This window comes from Caloenas nicobarica, chromosome 34 (assembly GCF_036013445.1).
Source record: "Caloenas nicobarica isolate bCalNic1 chromosome 34, bCalNic1.hap1, whole genome shotgun sequence".
In the NCBI taxonomy this organism is placed as follows: Eukaryota; Metazoa; Chordata; class Aves; order Columbiformes; family Columbidae; genus Caloenas; species Caloenas nicobarica.
In genome coordinates, this window is record NC_088278.1 from 2,686,632 (window position 1) to 2,710,582 (window position 23,951).

General features: G+C 52.0%; 1 protein-coding gene across 1 annotated transcript in view; it reads right to left on the bottom strand.

Annotated features, from left to right (window-relative positions):
* LOC136000690 (olfactory receptor 14J1-like) overlaps positions 1-17,870 on the bottom strand; it is a gene marked incomplete at its 5' end in the record, with an annotated part of 48,449 nt that extends 30,579 nt beyond the window's left edge. The window contains one exon of the mRNA XM_065654622.1: positions 17,409-17,870. Coding sequence (XP_065510694.1) covers positions 17,409-17,870 — 462 coding nt within the window. The remainder of the gene's footprint in view (positions 1-17,408) is intronic.
* Positions 17,871-23,951: the final 6,081 nt, after the last annotated feature.

Consider the following 23,951-nt stretch of genomic DNA (forward strand, 5'->3'; position numbering starts at 1 on the left):
TTGTGGGTCCCTTCCCACTCAGGACATTTTATCATTCTATGAAATACTAGGTCAAAAGCCCATGTTTTCATTGTACAGATGAGTTGCAAACATACACATCATGTGCATGTCCACTGTGTGCATGTGGTGAGATGAACCCAAGGGAGCGCAAATGCTTTCAGCTATTCATTAGGGATCCATAAAGGTCAGTGGGACAGAGATGGTGTTCAGGGGTCTCTTCCAACCTGTGTTATTGTAGGATTCCATGAATCTTTTCCTTGGAGAGCTCTTTCAAGACAGAATAGACAGAGGAAGAAGAAAAAAAAGAGACAGAAGCAGAGATATAAAATGCCCCAGTGTAAATACAGCAGCTCCTCTGAGGAACGTTTCTCCACTCAAACCCTTGATAGGAAATCTATTAGATACATTTGATGAAACCAGCTTAGTTTTACCTGCTCACACACTGGAGCACAAGGAGGGCGATGGCTGGGTACGATGCCATGTGCTCAGCTGTGTCTCAGGAACTCATAGTCCAGTAGGAAGCCAATGGCTGTGGAGGGGACTGTGAGTCACTTGTGCCCCTGCAGGGGACAGGCCAACAGCAGGAACAGGGCTGGGAAAGGGACTGGGAGGTCACACATACGAGACGAGCAATCGGGCCCAATCAGCATGGCTTTATGAAAGGCAGGTCCTGCTTGACCAGCCTGATCTCGTCCTGTGACAAGGTGACCGGCTTAGCAGATGAGAGAAAGTCTGTCGTGGGGGAGTGAATCCGCCACACAGGCTGTGGATGTTGTGCACTTAGACTTCAGTGAAGCCTTTGACACCGTATCCCACAGCATCTCCTGGAGAAGCTGCAGCTCATGGCCTGGATGGTGTATCTGCGATGGATAAAGAACTGGTTGGACGGCCAGGCCCAAAGAGTTGTGGTGAACGGAGCCAACCCCAGTTGGCGGCCGGTCACTAGTGGTGTTCCCAGGGCTCAGTATTGGGGCCAGTTCTGTTTAATCTCTTTGTCAATGATCTGGATGAGGGGATCGAGTGCACCCTCAGTAAGCTTGCAGATGACACGAAATTGGGTGGGAGTGTCGATCTGCTGGAGGGTGGGAAGGCCATACAGAGGGATCTTGCCTGACTGAGGTCAATTGCATGAGGTTCAACAAGGCCAAGCGCCGGGTCCTGCACTTGGGTCATAACAATCCCCTGCAACAATACAGGCTTGGGGAAGAATGGCTGGAAAGCTGCCTGGCGGAAAAAGACCTGGAGGTGTTGATTGACAGGTGCTGAACATGAGCCAGCGTGTGCCCAGGTGGCCAAAAAGGCCAATGGCCTCCTGGTGTGCATCAAGAATAGTGTAGTGGGCGGAACCGGGGCAGCGATCATCCCCTTGTACTTGGTGCTGGTGAGGACACAACTCGAATCCTCAGTTCGGTTTTGGGTTCCTCACTGTAGGAAAGACCTTGAGGTGCTGGAGTGAGTGCAGAGGAGGGGACAGGGCTGTTGAGGGTCTGGAGCACAAGTCTTCTGAGGAGTAGCTGAGGGACCTGGGGGTGTTTAGCCTGGAGAAAAGGAGACTGAAGGGAGACCTTTTTGCTCTCTACAACTACCTGAAAGGAGGTTGCAGCATGGAGGGTGTTGGTCTTCTCCTGGGTAGCAAGTGATAGGATGAGAGGAAATGGCCTCAGCTTGTGCCAGAGAAGGTTCAGAATTGATATTGGGAAACATTTCTTCATGGAAAAGGTTGCGAAGCAGTGGAACAGGCTGTCCGGGGAACTGGTTGAGTCACCATTGCTGGAGGTGTCTAAAAGATGTACAGATGCGGTTCTTAGGGTTTAGTGTAAGAGTTGGGTTATGGTTGGACTCGATGATCTCAATGGACTCTTCCACCGGAAATGATTCTATGATTCTATGATCCTTTCTGGAATATTAATAGCTGATAGTTCAGCTCATGACTTGTTTCTGGGATGTGTGCTTTTAAGCTCACAACTTCCAGTGTCTCTGACAGGGCAGCGGAAGGCACCTAACTGGAACCCTAACTGTGAGATTCCCTCTGCTGAAGGACCTTTTTGGGTTTTGATTTCGCCACCTGGAAGCCCCTAGGAGTCCTTGCGAGAGTGGCGGACGTGGCGTGGGCGTTACCACAGTGATGGCGATCACACTCCCACCCCTCACCTTGAAAAAGCCTCAGGGACAGCAGTTCCTGTGTGAGGAAAGGCGGAGGGAGCTGGGGCTCTTGAGCTTGGAGAAGAGGAGACTGAGGGGTGACCTCATTCATGGGGATCAATATGTGAAGGGTGAGTGTCATGAAGATGGAGCCAGGCTCTTCTGGGTGACAACCAGTGATAGGACAAGGGGCAATGGGTGCAAACTGGAACACAGGAGGTTCCACTTAAATACGAGAAGAAACTTCTTCTCAGTGATGGTAACAGAGCCTGGACCAGGCTGCCCAGGGAAGTTGTGGAGTCTCCTTCTCTGCAGACATTCCAACCCGCCTGGACACTTTCCTGCGTAACCTCATCTGGGTGCTCCTGCTCTGGCGGGAGGATTGGACTGGATGAGCTTTCAAGGTCCCATCTGTCACAGTCCATCCGGTGATATGCTCGTGATGGTTCATTTACCCTGATCTCGAAGCGCGAAATTAAGGCAACCAAAATGCCAAGCAGTTATAATTCAATCAAACAGTGTTACTTTATTATTTTGATTGTAAAGCGGCGCACGATAGAGAGAGTGGAGAAAAAGGAAAGGAAAGAAAGGGGGAAAAAAGGGTTGGCTACCACCACGAGTTCCAAAGGTGTCCCTATGGTCTCAGGTCCCGTACAGTGTCCTGCCGGTCCTCCGTTGTGATCCGTGATCCTTTGGTGGGGAGAGCTCGGAGATGTCCCGTCGGGAATCGTCTTTCATGCTTCTTCACCCCGCTTCGCTCCCATGGATTGAGGCCAATCTCTGCCTTTGTTTCGCAATCCAGGCTGAACTGCGCAGGCCTGAAGAGTCCCCGCTTCGCTTGCCAGAACCCGTCTGTGCCTGCATCGCCTCAGTTCAGGGGTCTCTTACTGGTCCATTGGGTGACCTCAAGACCTTTGGAGAGCCTCTGCGCATGCTCTTCTTCACTGGCCTTAGTAGCAGGGAGGAGGTGGGGGCAAGTTTGGCTGAGGCAGCAGGTCAAATCCATCTTCTGGACAGCAGCTATAGTCCCCAGGTGGGAGAGACCTGTAGAACACAATTCCTTTTAGGAGGTGGGGGCAAGTCTGGCTGCGGCAGCCGGTGGAATCCGTACAGCAGCCATTGTTACCTGTAGCCGCCGGGTTGGAGAGACCTGTACAACACAATTTTTTTCGTCAGGCCTCTCTCCAAGTCATTGTCCAATTCTTTCTATCAGGGCATCTGTTCTCCAAGTCCCTGATGGTGATGTTCAGGCAAATACTGTTCTTTGGACTGACTCTTACACCTTCCAATCCCTGATTTCTGTGATTCTGTGAGATGGAGGGGCCAGGAGAGGGAGGTGTGAGGAGATGGATGGATTAGGAGATAGAGACACCAAGAGAGAAAGGGTTGGGTGGGTAGTGGGTGAGGAGATGGGGATGGACAGATGGACAGAGACACGAGGAGATGGAGACACCATGAGATGGAGATGGAGGGGCGAGGAGGTGGGTGAGAAGATGGGGATGGACAGATGGACAGATGAGGGTGGAGACACCAGGAGATGAAGATTGAGGGTCAGGTGGGTGGTGGGATGAGGAGATGGAGGGATGGCCATGTGGAGGGACGGACGGATGGACAGATGGATGATGGACAAGTAGACGTCGGCCAACTAGATGGCCCCTGCTGGGCCCTCCGCTCACTCACACGTCTTGTTGGGTGACACCAACTTCCTGGTGGCCCCAAAATGGATCCAGATGAACTTCCCTAGGAGAGCAGCAGTGGCCACTGCCCCTGGCAGGCGCCACCCCCAGATCCCGTCCACAGGCCCCACCCCTCCACTCACCAATCAGGAGGAGTTGACGGGAGATGTAGGGTCTTGGGTTTTCCATCCTCCAGATGAGGTTGGATCAAGTTGGGGATAGGTTTGAGGGTCTCAGTTGGGATTCAACACCCTCCAGGTGGGACAAAGTTGGGGAGATCTTGGAGTCTTGGGGTTCAACGTCGTCAGCGTGAGGTGTGACAACACTGGGGGAGATGGTTCAGGTCTTGGGTTCTCCATGCTCCCGCGTGAAGAGGGATGAAGTTGGGGAGATGTTTGCAGATCTTGGTTGGGGTTCAACATCCTGCAGGTGGGACAACACTGGGGAAGATGTTGGGGGTCTTGGGGTTCTCCACCCTCTAGACGAGGTGGGACAAAGTTGGAGAGATGTTTGGGGTCTTGGTTGGGGTTCAACATCCTCCATATGATGTGGGGTGAAGTTGGGGAGATAGTTGGGGTCTTGGGGTTCTCCACCCTCCACATGAGGTGGGGCAAAGCTGGAGAGGTCTTTGGGTTCTTGGGTTCTCTATTCCCCAGGTGGGACAACACTGGGGGGAGATGTTGGGTCTCAGCTGGAGTTCAACCTCCTTCGGGTGAGGTGGGGTGAAATTGGGGGAGATGTTTGGTCTTGGGGTCCAACATCCTCTAGATGAGGTGCGGTGAAGTTAGGCAGACGGTTGGGGTTGAACATCCCCAGGTGAGCAGGGGGTAAGTTTGGGGAGAATTTTTGAGGTCTTGGAGTTCAACACTCTCCACAGAAGGTGGGATGAAGTTGGGGGATATGTTGAAGTCTTGGTTCTGGTTGGCCCAAGGGGTCCAGACATGGGACATCTGGGCCTGGGTGGCCCAGTGGAGCTGGAGATGGGACATTGTAGGACTTGGTGTCCCCAAAGTGTCCAGGGATGGGATATCCTGAGTCTTGGTGGCCTCACCATGTCCAGGGATGGGACATCTAGGCCTGGGTGTCCCAAAGTGTCCAGGGATGGGACAGTTTAGGTCTTGGTGGCCCAAAGTGTCCAGGGATGGGACATCCTGGCCTGGGTGGTCCATGGGTTGGGGCATTTAAGGTCTTGGTGGCTCAAGGGAGCTGAAGATGGGACATCTTGAGTCCAGAGAAGGGATGTCCTTGGTCTTGGTGTCCCCAAAGTGTCCAGAGATGGGACATCTTGGGTATTGGTGGTCTAAGGGGTCCCAGGATAGTACATTTTCTGTATTGGCGGCCCAAAGTGTCCAGAGATGGGACATTTTATGTCCCGATGACCTAAGGGTTTCAGGGATGGGACATCTTGCACTGAGTGGCCCAAGGTATCCAGGGATGGAAAATTTTGGCTCTTGATGGCCTAAGGGTGCTGGAGATGGGACATTTTGAGTCCAGAGATGGCACATCCTTGGTCTTGGTGGACCAAGGGGGCTGGAGATTGGGCATTCTGCATCTTGGTGGCCCAAAGTGTCCGGCAATGGGAAATCTTCGGTGCAAGGATAGGACATCTTGGCCTGGGAGCTCTGGGGCTCCAAGGGTTTGGACATCCTGGGTCTTAGTGGCCCAAGGGGTCCAGTGATGGGACATCTTGGTCTTGGTGGACCAAGATGACTGGAGATGGTACATCTGGGTCTTGGTGGCCCAAAGTGTCCAGGGATGGGACTTCTTGTGTTCAGGAATGGGACATCTTGGCCTGGGTAGTCCAAGGGGTCCAAGGGTTGGGCCATTTAACATCTTGGTGGCCCAGGATGGTTGGAAATGGGACATCTTGGGTCCAGAGGTGGGACATTCTGGGTCTTGGTGTCCTCAAAGTGTCCAGGGATGGGACATTCTAGGTCTTGGTGGCCGAAGGGGTCCAGGGATGGACATCCTGCTCTGAGTAGCCCAGGGGATACAGGGATGGGAAATTTTGGCTCTTGATGGCCCATGGGGGCTGGAGATGGGACAATTTGGGTCCAGGGATGAGATATCCTGGGTCTGGGTGGCCCAAGTGGTCCAGGGATGGGACATCCTCTGTCTTGGTGACCTCTCAGTTTTCAGGGATGGGAAATCTTGGTCTTGGTCACCTAAGGGATCCAGGGATGGGAAACTTTGCGTCCTAATGGCCTCGCAGAGTCTAGGGATGGGACATCTTGTTGGCCTAAGGGTTCCAGGGATGGGACATCAGGGGTCTGGTTGGCCCAAGGTGGCTGGAGATGGGACATCTTGGGTCCAGAGATGACACATCTTGGTCTTCGTGTTCCAGAGTGTCCAGAGATAAGACATCTTGGTCTTGGTGGCCCAAAGTTTCCAGGGATGGGACATCTTGGCCTGAGTAGCCCAAGGGGGCTGGAGATGGGACATCTTGGGTCCCGGGATGGGACATCCCGCATCTTGGTGGCCCAAAGTCTCCAGCCATGAGACATCTTGGATCCAGGGATGGGACATTTTAGGTCTTGGTGGCCCAAAGTCTCCAGCCATGAGACATCTTGGATCCAGGGATGGGACATTTTAGGTCTTGGTGGCCCAAATTGTCCAGGGATGGGATATCTTGATCTTAGTGGCCCAAGGTTGCTGGAGATGGGACATCTTAGGTCTTGGTGTCCCCGAAGTTTCCAAAGATGGGTCATCCTGGGTCTTGATGGTTTCATGGGGTCCAGAGGTAGGATATCTGGGCCTGGGTGGCCTAAAGTGTCTAGAGATGGGACATCTTGGATCCAGGGATGGGACATTTTAGGTCTTGGTCTCAAAGTCTCCAGGGATGGGATATCCAGGTTCTGGCATGGGACGTTCTGGCTCTCGGTGGCCCAAGGGGTCCAGGGATGTGACATTTTAGGTCTTGGTGCCCTAATGGGTCCAGGGACAGGAAATTTTATCCTGCGTGGCCCAAGGTATCCAGAGATGGGAAATTTTGGCTCTTATTGGCCTCACAGTTTCAGGGATGGGACACAGCGGCAGAGAGAGCGGCTCTGGTAGCAGTGCCGGCCATGGCAGCATGTCCGGCTGCGGCCACATCTTTTCTTTCACCAGGACCAGGTCACGGTGGAGTGGCCACCTCCCTGTCCTGCCAGAGGATGCAGCTCTGCACCCCCCGCCCTGCTTTTAAAGGGGTGCCTGAGTGCGGCCCTTTGTGACATCACCAGTGACATCACAATGCCCCACTGTGGCAGTTGCACATCCCCCTGAGATCCAGAGCCTTCAATGGGGCAATCGATGGCTCCTTCGCACCTTTTGTGCCCCACTGTGCCTGTCCCCACGTACACACCAGGGTGGTACCAAGGTGCTGACAGTCACATCCTCCCCTGCCCCGGGCAGGGTGACTTCACCTCCACCAGCTGGGGGGCAGGAGGAGTGGGACCCTCAGTCAATTGACAGGGTCCTCAGCAAAGGAGGTGCCGAGAGAGACTGAGAAGCTTCTGGACTATGTTGTAATATCCACAGCCTGTCACGTCCCACCCTCAGGTATGAGTGTGGAATGGAGGGAATGCAGGTTCTCATTTTCCTGTTTCTGGGAGAGTTTCATCCTCGGTGGAGGAGGGAGCTGAAGGTGTAACAGGTAGGACTTCTTTCATGCTCTGTGAATGTTCTTTTGTATTATGCCACCTTGATACCAGTTTACTCAGTTTATCAAGGGGTAAGTACGCCCTCCATTATATCTCCGGGAACTCCCTTTTTAATTCCTAAAAACCACCATTGTTGTCAGATCTTAGGTTTTTCTCCCTTTCCTCTTTTAATATGCAGATGCTGCTTTCTCGCAGCACTGGTAGCAGCAGCAGTACCAGTAGAAAGGGGCAGATTCTTTCCTTCAATATGATGGATTGCTCTTGACCTTTCATCTAGGATTTTTACAGGGCCATATTTCCTATTATATAATGTATCAATTCTTGTACTACTTCCCCCCACGTCCACACCTTTTTAGTATTTGGTTGGTTGGGGGAAGTCGGGACAGGAGTGAAGGTTGAATCAATGGTAGTGTCAGGTCCACCTCTCTGGCTCCCACTTCTGGTACCCTGGCTTCTAATCAAACCTTCCAACCTACTGTGCTCATCAATGCGATTGTCCTTTGAAGGTTTAAGTGATTCCTGAAGTCCCCTTATCAAGGGAGTCATCATGTCAGGACTCACTGCCAGCATCATTGAGGATTCACATTCGGGAATCAATTTTCTTTCATGTACCATTTGCAAGCAGGCTGCTTTGTGTGCACTTTCTAGCAATTGATCAGGTGTGCCAGTGATTGCCAGGGGCTCTCCTCTATCTAAAGGGTTTAGCCCTCCAGCCCAATAAGCAGCTCGCTGGGTTAGGGACCGTGAGGCAGGTCTGTCACCAGTTGTTAAGAAAACTCCATGCCCCCAGTAACCATTAGCTTCCTGTTCACTTAACTAAATTTGGTCTCTCCCAGTTAGGGATATGTGCCACACGTGCTCCGTTTCAGGTTCTTTAGGGAGGCGCCCATACTCTCTCTTTAGCTTGGCCAGCTCGGTGGCAGTGTAAGATGTTTGCTTAGTTGTAATGTGAGGGTCAGTATCCTCTTCATTTGCATGAAAATATTCTGTTTTCACTAAGGGTCTCACATGTGGGTATTCCTCATCACGTTTTCTCATCTCCTCCAATTCTTTGTGAGGGTAAATTTGATTTATTTCTCAGATACTTTTCTCCTCTAGCTGCCGCTCCCTCAGCACTCTTGTGCTTTTTAAACATTCCTCCTTTAGAGTAGCTTTTAATGAGCGGTTTTCTTCCCTCTCTTTTTCGAATCGTTGTGAAGAATTTTCTAATTGTTCTAAATTGGAGATCGTTTTTTTGCAAAATCTGCACCAGATTTTCAAGGGATTCTATAATTTTGCTTTCATTACTACGTTGCCTGAGGTGATCTTCAATTGCTGCTACTAGGCTGGCCTAGGACAGCACAGACCATAGCTTTGTTCTTATCTGATCTGAACTTAGACTTAGTCTGTAGAGAAATCACTCGGTCCACTACATGTCGGAGTGGATCCTTAGGACGAGCCTCGTTGGACGGAAAGAGTCAGCCAGAATAACGACAGCATCCCAATGTGGGTTAAATCGTTCTCCTTTATTCAACATAACAACAAAGACTATATAGAACTTTTTCCCTGAGCACGCGCTAAAGAAACGGTAATGATTGGCTACAATGCGCTGATCACACGTCCCATCCCCATTTGCTATCGGTGATCAGCCACTGTCCACGCGCCGTGACGTTCCATGTCTCTGCTGGTAGAGGACGGCAAGCGGCAGCCTAAACCTAAACCGCGGCCATGTGGAGCCCTGGATTGCTTACCACACATACATGTTATGTCTCCTAACAAGTTATCCACAACTACACTCTGTCAATTAGCCCAATTATCACAAGCCCAGTCCTCTCTGGGTATGGAGGGTCGAGCCCCATACTTTGCTAAAAGTGTGTAGAACGAGTCTCGATCTTTCCCTAACCAAAAATCTTGATTATCAGCCTTTTCAGTCATTCTTATTATGAAGGGACCAAACCCACGTCGGGAAGGCACAACTTAGTTATACAAAAGCACAGCAACTGCTGTGTCACCCTTCTCTTTCCCGAGTGGTTGGAGGGGACAAAAATCTGCTACGGGCAGGCTCAACTTAGTTACGCAAACACACAGGATTGCCCCTTCACTCTCCCTAGCGGACAGTTCTCATCAACATGAGAACAACACCCATTTTTGCACTTTGAGATCCCAGAGACAGAGCCCTCAACTCAAGTTTGGAGCGCTCAACACCAAGGCGTGTGTGGTGTGCAAAAAAACTGAATCGCCCCCCTTACTTTCTGGACACCTCTCACCTTATCGGGTGTAGGGCCAGGTGTGGCTGGAGCGAAACTTTCTTCCCCTGTTACAGACCAAACAGTACCTGCACTCGTCTGTATTCTCAGAATCCTGTCCGTGACACCAATTTAATGTCACGGTCCATTCAATGATGGACTCGTGATGGTTCATTTACCTTGATCTCGAAGCGCAAAATTAAGGCGACCAAAATGCCAAGGGGTTACAATTCAGTCAAACAGTGTTAACTTTCATATTTTGCCCATAAAGCGGCATGCAATAGAGAAAGTGGAGAAAAGGGAAAGAGAAAAAAAAGGGGGAAAGAGGATTAGCTACCACCGCGACTCCACAGGCGTCCCTATGGTCTCAGGTCCCAAAAGCAGCATCCTGCCAGTCCTCCGTCATGATCCATGATCCTTTGGTGGGGACATCTCAATGATGTCCAGTTGGGAATCATCTTTTACGCTTCTTCACCCCTCCTCTCTCCCGTTGATTGAGGCCAATCTCCGCCTTTGTTTCGCAATCCAGGCCGAACTGCGCAGGCCCGAAGAGTCCCCTCTTCACTTACCAGAACCTGTCTGCGCCTGCGTCACCTTGGTTCAGGGGTCTCTTACTGGTCCGCTGGGTGACCTCAAGACCTTTGTCAAGCCTCTGCCCATGCTCTACTTCGCTGGCCTTAGTAGCAGAGAGGAGGTGGTGGCAGTTTGGCTGAGGCAGCAGGTGAAATCATCTTCTGGACAGCAGCTATTGTTACCTGTAGCCCCAGGTCAGAGAGACCTGTACAACACAGTTCTTTTCCTCAGGCCTCTCTCCAAGTCCTTGTACAGTTCTTTCTATCAGGGCATCTGTTCTCCAAGTCCCTGATGGCGATGTTCAGGCAAATACTGTTCTTTGGACCAACTCTTATAGGAGGTCGTGGAGAACACGCAGCCAGGCTCTTCAACATGGTGCGTGGTAGAAGAACAAAAGAGAATGAGTGGAAGGTGAGAGAGGTTCAGCCAGGACATAAGGAAAAGCTTTTTCCCCAGGAGCTCAGCCAAGTGCTGTCTCAGGTCACCCAGAGAGGCTGCACAGGCTCTGTCTTTGCAGGTTTTCAATCTCTGATTGAATCAAGGCTTGAACACCTTGGTGTGACCCAGTTTGTGACAGGTTGGACTGCAGACTCCTGAGGTCCCTTCAACCTCAGTTCTCTTACAATCCCATTGTGATGTTGGACTCTTTCTAACTGGAGCAGAGCAGACGATTATGGGCCATGAATCCAGCTGTGCTGGAGGTGACCATCTAAACCATCATCTCAACCAGTGAACCAGCCAACACCTCAGTGTGACTCGCTCTGGGCAAAGTGTGAGGAGTCCTGGGCAGGGAAGGTTTAGAGGGCATGGGGCGCTATGCAAGACACAAAATGATCTTGGCTTAATACCTGTAGGCCCAACAGATGTCAGTTAATGTCAATGAAAATTAAAATAAGAAGAACTGAAGACAAAGATCCAAAGCAAAGGAAGGTGTCAAAATACTTCTCTTTATTTTTCTTTTTTTCTTTGGGAGGGTTTCTTTTCTTTGAAAAGCAAAGAGTTTTCCAGAACTGGGAATGGATTTAGGACACAAATGTCTTCAGCTCCAGGGACACAAACACCTGGTGCCAGTGTAAATGCCCCGGGAACCCCTGCCCAGGCTCCACCTGCATCGCAAGGTGCTCTGGTCTCCCCCAGGTCCTCTGTGATAGAGGCCAATCCCAGGCCAGCACCTCAGGTGCACTGGGGCCCCTCAAATGGCCCTGGCTGTTTATGGTGAGACAACTGATGACTGATGTCTGCCTGGAAAGGTGCCCTTTTTTGTTGTTGTTGTTTTTTGGTTTGGTTTGGTTTGTGGGGTTTTTTTGTTGTTTTTTGTTTCTTTGGTTTGTTTGTTTCTGGTTTTGTTTGTTTGTTTCTTTTTTAACATATTAACACAAAAATCCAAAACAAACAAAGAACTCCCACCAGAAACACAAAAAAATGCTAAAAAGTGAATTACCAGGAAGTGTACTAAGGGTACGAAAACAAATATTGGTCTTCCCCTGTACTTCTATTACCAACACTCCTTTATTTCATCTCTGTCATCATTCAGGAGTTTCCATCTCTCCTGATTAAATGTCCATGTCAAAGGACAACTTTCCAGCAGACTGTCTGGACGTTTGCCCTTCCCAGTGCTCTCAGGTTTCCTCCTCCACTTGCTCTTTGGTCATTCAGTTGCCTCTCCACTGTCTGCTTTCTGCTTTGAGCTTCAGGGAGTTACAAACTTGCCCCATTCTTCAGAAGTCTAATTAACATGGTAGTTAACATGTTAATTGTGTTTATGTATATCCTTTCCTATCTCTCTGTCTAAAACAGTTCTTGTGTAGATGTCCCGTGTGGATGGTGGACCTCATTAGACCCAGCTTACACACACAGTTGAGGAAAGTGTTTTAGTGTTTATGAAATTGTGTAGTGTTTACACAGGAGAGCAGGTGGGAGCTGGTGTGCAGGAGCTGCAGGATCCACCTGCAGAGCTCAGTGGAGAAGTCTGATGTGAGGAAAAGTGATGCAAGTCCCAGGTGGCCAATGAGGGAACGGGCAGACTGGGGGTGGGGGGTGAGGAGCAAGGTTGTCCATACAGTGTCCAGCCTCAAGGGACTGTTCTCCTGCCTGTCCAGATGGTTTCAGGAGACCCTCTGGATCAATGTCCATTGCAGAATGCTGCTGTCACTTCTTCTGCACACTGAAAAATGACAGAAAATACCCTTGAAAGAAAAAACCCTCCTTTATGAAATCTTCTTTGAAGTCTTCATCAGTAAGTGTCCCATTGAAACCTCCCCAGTTAGTTCTACAAGTCTTGAAGATTTGAAGAAAATTAGGAAGGAAACATGGCTTGTTAGGGCTTTCTGTGTTTTAATGAGCCCCACGGCGTATTTGGTGCTGAGTCCATGAACCTCAGATACCAAGGACAGACTGAAGAATCTCCTCAAGAAGTCCAAGTCAGAAGCAAAGCCCAAAGTACCTTGAAGAATTAATGGGCCCCACTGAGGGCTGTTACTGACAAAGCCTCCCCAGAGACTCGTTAGAGCCGATAATTGGAGGCAGTGATTGCATCAGGCAAAGGCAAAGTGCAGCAGCTCTGATGCTGAGAAAGACATTGATTTGTTTGATGAAGGACAATGGCCAAGCCTTGACCCCCTGCCCCTAGGAAGGGAGATCCTGTCCCTCACGTGTGTCTCAGGGCTCTTCCTGGGGATGTGGGGATGATGCCCAGTGCAGGACAATGGTGTGACACTCCCTGGGGGGTGCAAGGAGGCAATGGGGAGCCATGGCCATGACAACCATGTGTCTCCTCTTAGGCCTCGCTGTCAGGGACATCAGCCATAGCCAAGGGGACAAAGACCTCAGGTCTTTCAGGGACATCCAGCCTTGCCAGCACCCTTGGCCATCTCCACCACGGTCCATCCTACACTGTCCCAGGCCTGTGGCTGTTTCCCCACAGGCTGCAGACACCCCATGCGCTTCCCCAGCTTGTTCTCACCCCAGTGTGTCCCCACCTGTGCTGCTGTCTCTCCATCCCCCCCCGCTGTTCCTTGAAACACAAAGCCATGACTGATCCAGAGTCCTTCTGAATGACCACAGCACTGTGCTCAGAATGACATTTCTTTATCCTGAGGTCCACTCTGGACCTCCAGAGCTGCAGTTTCTGACGGTTTTCCTTTCTCATGTTGTTTCCCTCTACCAAAAAAAAAAAACCCAACAAACCCAAAAAAGTGCCATCATCTTGGAAAGTGATTTTCAAGATTTCTGAAGCTACTAGTACTCTTTCTTGTCGTGGTTTTACCACAGCCACCAACTAAGACCATGAGAGCTGCTCACATCCTGCTCCCGGTCTCCAAGTGGGATAAGGGAGAGAACTGAAGGGGAAGGGAGAAACCTGTGGGTTTAGAAAAAAAAAATAATAAGACAATAAAAATAATACACTACTACTACTAATATACTAGAATATACATAAAGTAAAATATATGATACTCAGTGCAATCCCTCACATAACTCCAGTTGTGCCAAACAGACAGCCCAAGAGAAGGGAGTGCCCTGGTCCTGAACAGCCGATCCCAGCAAGAGAAAGTAAAAGTGCAAAAGGCCCAAGGGCCAACTGCAAAATGGCAGAACGGCAAAAGGCCAGACTGACATCGAACTCCTGACAGAATGAAACTTCTGAATGGAACTAACCAAACTAGCCAGAAAACCCAAAGTAACGGATGTAACAAGCCCTAAAAGCCGGCTCCAGCTTTAGACTGAGCATGACGCTAATCATAGGGAATATTTCATTGATCAGCCTGCATGTCAATCCAGGTGCTGTCCTGTCTGTGTGCCCTCCTGCCGAGTTGCATCTGCAGCTGGATGGCCAAAGAAGCCCTTGGTTTCCCTGACAACAGCCAAGATATCAGTGAGTTCTGACATTCCTTTCATACCAAATGGCAAACACTGTAAAGCTCCTAAAAGAAAAAATTAAATCTATCCCAGGGAAGAAACAGTGTTATTATTCTCGTAGCAAATTTAAACAAAAGACTGTAGTAGCTATGAAGGAGAGAGATTCAAAATGCATGAAGAAAATTAACTCAATCTCAGTAAAAACAGCACGTTTCCTCAGCCTCCACTTCACCAGGCTAAAGAAGTTTGGGTCTCTGAACACCTCCACACATGACCCAGACTCTCTCCGGCCACACGACATCTCCTCCCCGTTCCTCCAGAGTGGGGAACCTCCCACTGGGACACCCCGCTCCAGATGTGACCACACCAGTGCGGAGTCAAGATGGACAATAACTGCCCTTGGCTGGGTGGCCACGCTCCTCCCAGTGCAGCCCAATGTGCTCCTGGGCATATTCCTGTTTAGCACCACTGAGAACTGACTGAACAGCCAGGCTCAGAGGGTTGTGACCAGCGGCACAAAGCCCAGCAGGAGGTACCATGGGGAGCACTGAAGGACACTGTACTACCCAACATCTCCTCCCCACAGGTGTCTCTTGGGTCCCTGGAACCACCTCAGTGACAAGGGGGAGAGCACTGCCTGTATGGGGTGGAGGAGATGGGGTCTGGAATGAGGGTCCTGGGGCAGTTTCTCCTGGTTGTTCATGCAGCAACAAGCTGGGCTGGATATTTGGAGAGAGGAACTCTTCCTCAGGGCCTCCAATGGGCTTGGGGATGGTCTACAGTTTCCTGCATGCTGCCTTTTCTGGTGGAGATCACAGAGACTGCCGGCCCTTTAGAGGACCCAGAACAGGCCTTGTCCTTCCTCTGGTCACAGCTGGACCCCAGTTCTCCAGCTCGGCCCCAGCTCAGGAGCCTTGTCTAGGGGTGACTTTTGGGGTAAGGTTGACAAGAGGGGTGCATAAGTTTGTCTTAAGGACATGTGATGAGCACCAGGACTGAAGTACCAGAGCAAAATGATGTGGCTTCTGGGCGAATACTTTGTTCGGTGCAAATCCTGAAACAGAGTCCCAGACTTGCTTTCCATGCCACCCTTCACGAGGGATGATGCACTAAGAGATGGCAAGTGGGGGACACCGATCCTTCTCCAGCTACTTCCCGGGCCTGGTGAAGCACCAGGACAGCAAGGACCTCTGGCCCTGCACCCTGAACTCTGGGTATTATCTTGGGGCAGCTGAACACCAGCATTTTTCTCTCCAAGGCAATTTCCAGCCCCGGTCAGCTCCTGTCTGATCTCCCCCCATCCCTCCTCTGATCTGGTCTGGTGCTCCTGGCCCCTTCCCTGTGCTCCCCACAGGGCCCCAACCTGGCACTGATGCTCTACAGAGCAAGTTGGCTGCAGGACCATGGGGTGACTCCACGCTGGTTGTGCTGCTCAGTGAGGGACACAGATGCAACTGCATGGGCTGCACTGTCACTGAGCTCTTTCCCGGGGGTCTAAAGCTCCAGAATGGGTTCAGAGCATTTCTTGGGACTCATTGGGTTTTCTGCTCATTTTGGTTCAGCAATCCCTTCCTTGTCCTTCAGGTGCCTGGAGATTGGTGCAGGAAGATGCAGCCTATCCCGTTCCCAGGGATGGAGGTAAGCTGACCAGTCCCTAATTATTCAAATTGTCCTTCCTGCCCTTCTTGAAGATGGGTTTGACATCTTCCGTTCCCCAGGACCTCAGAACTCCCGTGTTTCTGCTGTCACTTTTGAAAGCACAATCAAGAATCATGGGCAAGGGTGATGTAGCATACAGGAGCACTTGCAATGAGCCTGTCCAAGGGAGCTGAGATGAATCTCACTGGGCCAGTGGGGTTTGTTCCTGGAGTCACACACAGAAATGCCAGGGTTCCATCAGGCATCCGCGTCTGAGCTGGTCTCAGGACTGCTTACGCACCCAGGGATGTTCAGAGACAGAGTCTGTCCCTTTTACACACAGAGGCAGGAGTCACAGTGTCTCTCTGGCCTCCTGTTGCCACTCCAGAGCGACGGGAGGCAACTCAGCCCTGTGGTGTGTCACCCTGCTCTGCACTCATCTGAGATGTCCCACGTCATGAGGAATGGATACGGGGACCTCAGTTCAAGGAAGAAGATCCCAGTGCTGCATTCAGGTGATTTCCCATGGGGTGTTCCTCCCAACATCAAGTGACCTCAAGACCTTGTCTGTGCCACAGACCTTAATGGAAAAACAAGGAATAATTGATGGTGTTTGTGATCACTCGCGTGCGTGTCACCTCACGTACATGATGTGTGTGCCTACATCTCATCTGTACAAAGCCAACATGGACTGCTGAACAACTCATTCAGTGTCCCACCAAGGAGGGAAGAGCAACCTCTGTGAGCTGGGGAGAGAGGCCAGGGCTGGAAAGGAAGGTTGTGAGGGGCCAGTCCATGATGATTGTCCTGAGACTTCTTCTCAAGGGGTGTCCAGTGCACAGGGGCACAGCCCAGCCCCTGCTCTGCTGGTCCTGCAGGTCTCTGGCAGGAGGCCTGTCTGTGAGAGGACACTGCTGTGTGCCCAGCCCTGCACACACACACTGTGCAGCTGGACACTGGTGTTTGTTTTCTTGGGCACATTTTTGAGAGAAGGTTTGGAAAAAGAGCTAAACCTTCAGGCCCTGCCCATAGGAGATCACTCTTCTTTCTGCAAAGGCTGTTGTGAGGCCAGCTCTGTCACAGCAGTGCCCATGGCCTGTCCCTGCCTGCGCTCACAGGACTCACACACAGCAGGACGGTGACCAGGCTGCCAGAGCACTCAGGCCTTGCACCAACGCAAGGGATGAGAAGGAGAGTGTGGGAGTGGAACGAGAACAGCTCTGGAAGGCCAAGCGCTGGTGCTCCCTGGCAGGGCTGCCAGGCTGGACTCTTTTCCCCTCCTCCCATGCACACAGGAACTGTCCCTGCAGCTCCAAACAGGCCTTGCAGGGAGGATATAGTGAAAAACACATCACTACGGGACCCTTTATTTTGTTTAAATACGCACAGACCATGGCTCCTCATTTACACAGCCAGTGGTTAAAAAAGAAAAGCAGACAGTGATTTAGACAGGGAATGACAATGTTATCACAATAAAAAACAACTTCAATAAAAACAGAAAATACAGATGAGAGGCTGGACCTCTAACTAGTTACATTAAAACTACTATGTAGAAGGAGAGAAGCAGTTTATTGCTTCAGAAAACACTTAGATATGAGTTTCCACAGGGCATCCTTGAGCTCCTGGTTCCTCATGCTGTAGATGAGGGGGTTCACTGCTGGAGGCACCACCGAGTACAGAACAGACACCACAAGGTCCAGGGATGGGGAGGAGATGGAGGGGGGCTTCAGGTGGGCAAACATGGCAGTGCTGACATAGAGGGAGACCACGGCCAGGTGAGGGAGGCACGTGGCAAAGGCTTTGTGCCGTCCCTGCTCAGAGGGGATCCTCAGCACGGCCCTGAAGATCTGCACATAGGACAGCACGATGAACACAAAACACCCAAATCCTAAACAGACAGTAACCACAATAAGCCCAGCTTCCCTGAGGTAGGCATCTGAGCAGGAGAGCTTGAGGATCTGGGGGATTTCACAGAAGAACTGGTCCAGGGCATTGCCCTTGCACAGTGGCAGTGAAAATGTATTGGCCGTGTGCAGCAGAGCAACGAGAAACCCACTGGCCCAGGCAGTTGCTGCCATGTGGACACAAGCTCTGCTGCCCAGGAGGGTCCCGTAGTGCAGGGGTTTGCAGATGGCAACGTAGCGGTCATAGGACATGACAGTGAGAAGAAAATATTCTGCTGAAATGAAAAAGAGAAACAAAAGCATCTGTGCAGCACATCCTATATATGAGATAGCCCTGGTGTCCCAGAGGGAATTGGCCATGGACTTGGGGACAATGGTGGAGATGGAGCCCAGGTCGAGGAGGGCGAGGTTGAGGAGGAAGAAGTACATGGGGCTGTGGAGGTGCTGGTCACAGGCTATGGTGGTGATGATGAGGCCGTTGCCCAGGAGGGCAGCCAGGTAGATGCCCAGGAAGAGCCAGAAGTGCAAGAGCTGCAGCTCCCGTGTGTCTGTGAACGCCAGGAGGAGGAACTGGGTGATGGAGCTGCTGTTGGACATTTGCTGCCTGTGGGCATGAGGACCTGTGCAAGGAGGAAAAAACAGTGACAGTTTAGATGAGACTTCTCTGGGAAAAACCAAAGCCATTTCCCACAGACCCTCCCACAAAGAGACTCTTTTTCCAGGAGAACATCCTGGCTGGAGCCCTCGTCGGTGCTTGATGAGTGTGCAATGAAGAGCAGGGTCTCTGCCCAGGGGCTCTTGAGGAGTCAGCCTGAGCCTGTGTGATGGGGTGGGGCAGGGGCCAGTCCTGGGGTTCAGCTTTGTCAGATGGAACCACTCCTGCTGCAGAAGGGACTGTCAGCATCTGTACCCACAGGGCTGAGAAACTGAGTTTGAGAGGTTTGGCGTTTCTACAGCTCCTTCTCCCCTCCCACTCTGGGAAGTGTTCTTGGGTGTCAGAAACCCTCAGCATTTCTGCTGCACTCAGGGAGAACAGAGCGAGTCCTGCGAGACCAGAGGATGCCTGTGGGTCAGTGCAGAGTGAGGGCAGCTGCTCTGTCCCTCTGTCTTGCTCCAGCTGCCCTGGGCTGGCACCTTTCTGAGATGGAGGCTGATCACACTCCCATGTTACCCTGAAAAGCCACCAGGACTGCTGAGAGCAGAGGGACTCACCTCAGACCATGACATGTCCCACCCTTTCCTAAGGTCTCAGCACCCCACTTCTATCCCAGGACACACACGGCTCATTTCACAAACCCAGCAGCACTTCCTCCATCATAGCATCTCTGCACTTCTCTGTGGGGAATTCAGATAATGCTCATTCCCCAGCCCCACACACTGCATTGCCCACAGCCCCACAGGGCAGAGCAAAGCTGGGACACGTGTTCCCATGGACACAGCTGCAGGAAAGGACCCACAAGATCAGGCTGTGACTCTGCAGCTGAAACTCCCATCCCCAGAGAGCCTGACAGCAAGAACCAGATCACACCAACAGTGACCCAGAGCAGTGGAGCAAGAAGGAAACTGCGGTGAGGGTGGGTGTGAGAGCGGTCAGGGCAGAGGCAGCCGGGCACTCAGACAGCGTCACCCTTCCCCAGCTGTGCAGCCACCTCCCACACACCAGCATTGCCAGGCAGCTGCTCTCAGCCCCTGTGCTCTGCAGAGGGAACTGGAGCTCTGGCTGCACAGGAGCTGCTTCATGCCTTGGAGCCCCCGGCCCTGAGGGCAGAGGCTTTGCTGGGTGGGAGAGGAGGCGAGGGGGCTGCTCACAGGAGGGATCTGCACTGCGGGGATCATACGGAGTTTTCTGTGTTCCCCCTCCCATAACAATTCTGAGTTTAGTTACCTCTCATTTCTGATCATTTCCCTATTGCCTGGAGATTCTCCTCCTGGGAGGTGTTTCCCTGTCCATGTCTTTTCCCTGTCAATGCTCACAGACCCCATCCCACCTTCTGTGCCCTCACCCTGGCCCTACAGATCCTGCCTGTTCACAGGGCACTGCCTGGGGGCATCTTCCTGTTTGCAGACTGGGGAAAAGGACAGGTCAGAGTAAGACTGACAGGTACAGCCAATGTGATGCTGGTGCTGTGCAGAGGCAGAGCAGCAGCTGAAGGGATGTTATGAGGCTTCTGGCAGATGTGATGATTAATCGGAGTTGCAGTTCAGGAGTCACAGTGACTTGTTTAAGCATGAGAGCTCATCTTCAATTTTTCCTTTCCTGCACCCCCCAACCCTTGGGATAGGAAACTGAAAAGGCAGGCTCAGGAAAGCTCCCTATCTGTCTGGTAATCCTTGCATTGATCTTCTGCTTGAGGCATCCACTTGGAAAAATCCTGGGGGTGATCTGGAGCTGTGAGGAGCCCTGACCCACACAGCACCCTCTCCACAGCACAAGCACCTTTCCTGCCCTGATAGGGGTCGCTCCTTCCCTCCACAGCTTCTCCCCTCAGTGTTGTTGGGATCTCCCCGGGCAGGCTGAGCGCTGACCCTGGCAGGCGGCAGAGTCCCTGCCCGGGCACAGCCCTGGGGTGCAGGGACCCTGCTCTGCAGGACAGCCCTGGGCACCCCTGGCTGCTCACCCAGCTTCACAGCTGTTCAACATTGCCTGCCAAGAGCCTCCTCCTCACAGATCCCACAAGCTGTGCCTGTGCTAACTTGAGGAGATGCCTCCAGGAGCTACAGCTGCATTGCCCTGCACCCAGAGACTTACCATGGCAAGGGCTGCAAAGATTTCTCCTCCAGTGAGCTCTCAGTCATCCTCCCCATCCTGACCACCTTTCATCTCTCTGCCTTGCTCGTCTCCCTGAGATCCCCAGGCAGAGCCCTCAGCCCTGCTGCGCTTTGCAGAGGAGCTGCTCCTGGGCAGAGCTGTCTCTCTGCAGCGCTGCCGCTTGCCATGAGCTCCCTGTGTCCCAGGAGCCCAGCCCAGCTCAGCAGCACAGGAGCAGCCCAAGGCACTTTAATGACCCCTCTGGTGGGTTTGCTGCTGAGTCCATGAACAACAGACCCTGGAGGAAGTTGAATAAAACCTCTCAAGAAGTCCAAGTCAGATTCAAACTCCAAAGTTTCTTGTTATGTTAAAGGGTCCCACCGAGGAACACTACTGAGGAAATGACTCCAGGTTCTGGTTAGAGAAGAAGACCGAAGGCAGAGATGGCAGGTCAGGAAAAGCAAGGTGAAATTCTCTCTGATGCTGAATAAACCTGGATGTGTTTCATTAATCAAAGGGCCAAGCCCTGACCCCCAGCCCTGGGAAGGCAGATCCTGTCCCTCCCACGTTGCCCAGGGCCCTTCCTGGGACAGTGTGATGTGGGGCTGTGCAAGGCCAAGGGTAGGACTATGGTCCCACACCTCCCAGGTTCCTGGCTGGGGACAAGGAGGCCATGAGGCCCCTGTGCTGTAAGGACAAGGTGTCTCCTCACAGGCATCAGAGCTGGAGACAACAGCCACAGCCAAGGGGAGAAGGAGCTCATGTCTGGTGGGGCTTTCAGCCTCTTTACATCCCTTGATGATCTCCACAACAGCCTGTCCTATGCTGTGGCATCACCTGCATCTCTTTCCTGCAGGCTGGAGACATCCCCCCTGCTGCCCACCTTGCTCTTGTCTGAGCATCTTCCTTCCTTTGCTGATCTCTCTCCATCCTCCCCAGCTGTTCCTTGAAGCACAAAGCCTTGGGCTGATGCAGACTCCCTCTGGGTGACCTGCTCCACCACAGCACTGCCCTTCCACTCACATTCCTTGCTGCTCATGTCCAGCCTGGACCTCCCCAGCTGCACTGTGTGCCATTATTTCTTTCTCATGCTCTTTCCCACTATGAAGAAAACCTCCACCATCTCTGAAACCACCCTTCAAGCACTCTCAGGCTCCTCCTACACTGCTGCAGCCTCCCCAGCGCTGCTGGGCCAGAGCAGCCCAGGTCCCTCAGCATCCCACGCCATGTGCACAAGGTCCTGACCCCTGCCTTGGCAGAGCCCTGCACTCTCCAGTTCCTCCCTGCTTCTCCAAACTGGGAGCCGCACACTGGCACACACCCGTGTGTGTGGGGTCACACCAGTGCTGAACCGAATGGGATGAGAACTCCAGGTGTCTGGGTGCCCACGCTCCTCCTCATGCAGCCCCGTGTGCAGCTGCCTTGGTCACGGTGAGCGTGCAGCACGGGCTTGTGTGGCGGCCCTTGTAGTGCCCAGGCCCTTCTCCTCAGGGTCCCTGCTCAGCGTGTCAGGTCCTGCTCTGTCCTGATGGATGGGGTTATTCTCCTGCCCCGATACAGGACTGGCCGCTTCTCCTTTTGAAACTTAGGAGATTCCTGATGGTAGAACCCCAAAGTTTCTCAAGTTCTGGACTCTCTCTGGACTGCTGCAGCCGCATTCCCTCCAATTCCAGCCAGGGCAGGGACCACTCGCCCGGGGAGCCCCCGGTGCCCCCTAAAGAAAAGGGGCCTCAGCCTCCAGGACTCTCCTGAGCCCAGAAAGTGGCCACTAAAATGGCAGCAGTAGCAGGGTTCCATCCAGAGTTTATTCAAGAAAAAGGAAATAACTTCCAGTTTCCCTACGACAGTCTTTCAGTGCTGCTTTCGCCTCCTTATCCTGGTGCTTCTCCCTGACTGCTGTGCCCCACTTTCGGTGGCACCAGATTGTTGGGGACTGGTCATGTGCCCCCACAGCCCCAGGGCTTTGTCATTGGTGCCCTCACTCACAAGGGAAAACCCATCTGGTCACTCCCCACATAAAGGAGCTCCATACATCCAAGCAACTTCTTCACTCTGAGGGAATCCCACTGCTGATTCTTCCAGCCCATCTCTCCTGAAAAGCCTGTACTCAGCCATTGCAGCACCCCAAGCTGTGTGACTTGTCCCACCACGCCTGGCGGTGACTCCATGGGTGTCAAACAGCACAGGCTGCAGCTTGTCCTGGCTGTGCCCTTGGCTCAGGGCATCAGCGCACAGTTGGGCTGTGGCACCTCAGCTGTAGCACCCGGCCAAGCTCTGAGAGGCTTAGGGAAATCTGGTTGGTCTCAAGAATCCAGGTCCCCATGTGTGCAAAGGTTTGACTTCAGAGCAGAGCAATGTCACAGTGGTTGGCAGATGGAAAGTTAGGGCTGAAATTGGGCAACAGGAGAGTGAGCAAGCCCTGCTGTCACCAAGGCCAGAGAGAAACAGGGCTGGCAATGACAGACCTGGAAGGAAACGTGTGTTTTGTCAGTGGCGTCTCTGCTGCCCCTGAGGTACTTGGGCAGACGTGTCACTGATCTCTAGGAATGACAAGGTGCTGCTGACAGGCCCAATGTGACAATGGTTTGTCTGTTCCTTGATTATGTTATCAAGGAGTTGAGAACAGGTTTGGTGAAAAGAGAAAAAGGAGATTTGGAAGTGTTGCTATACGCATGGACACCGCGGTGTGAAGTGCTTCCTATTCATGGGCTGCCCTACATCTACTGGATAGAGAAGGGACAGATCTTGTGATGCTTCAGAGGTGGGAATGAGTTTCTTGCACAAAGGCACCGAATCTGTCTGCAGTGCTGTCTGGGGTGTCTGTCCCACACTCACTGTGGATGGGGATGGCTGCCCTGGACAGGACCATCGCTGTCCCTGCCCAGTGCATGTAGGGGTGTGGGAGAGCCTTGGCACCTCACGTAACACTGCAGACATGTTACTGGCACTAAAAGGAATAACCGCCCTGAATTTGATTTGTCAATAGAATTATAGAAAAATTTCAGCTGGAAGAGACCCTCAGGATCATCGAGTCCAAACATATCCCAACTCTAGCACTAAACTATGTCCCTAAGAAACCCAATTAAATGTCTTCTAAACACCTCCAGGAATGGTGACTCCACCACTTCCTGGGCAGCCTGTTCCACTGCTTTTCCATGAAGAAATGTCTCCTAATATCCAATCTGAACTTTCCCTGGCACAACGTGAGAACCTTTCCTCTCCTCCTATCACTTGCTACTTGGGAGAAGAGACCAACACTCTACCATGCTACAATCTCCTTTCAGGTAGTTGTAGAGACAGATAAGGTCTCCCCTCAGTCTCTTTTTTTCCAGGCTAAACAGCCTCATGTCCCTCAGCTGCTCCTCATAAGACTTGTGCTCCAGGCCTGTCACGGTCCATTCGGTGATGGACTCGTGATGCTTCGTTCACCTTGATCTTGAAGTGCAAAATTAAGGCAATCAAAAAGCCAAGAGGTTGTAATTCAATCATCAATATTTCTTTATTTATTTTGCCCGTAAAGCGGCACGTGATAGAGAGAGTGGAGAAAA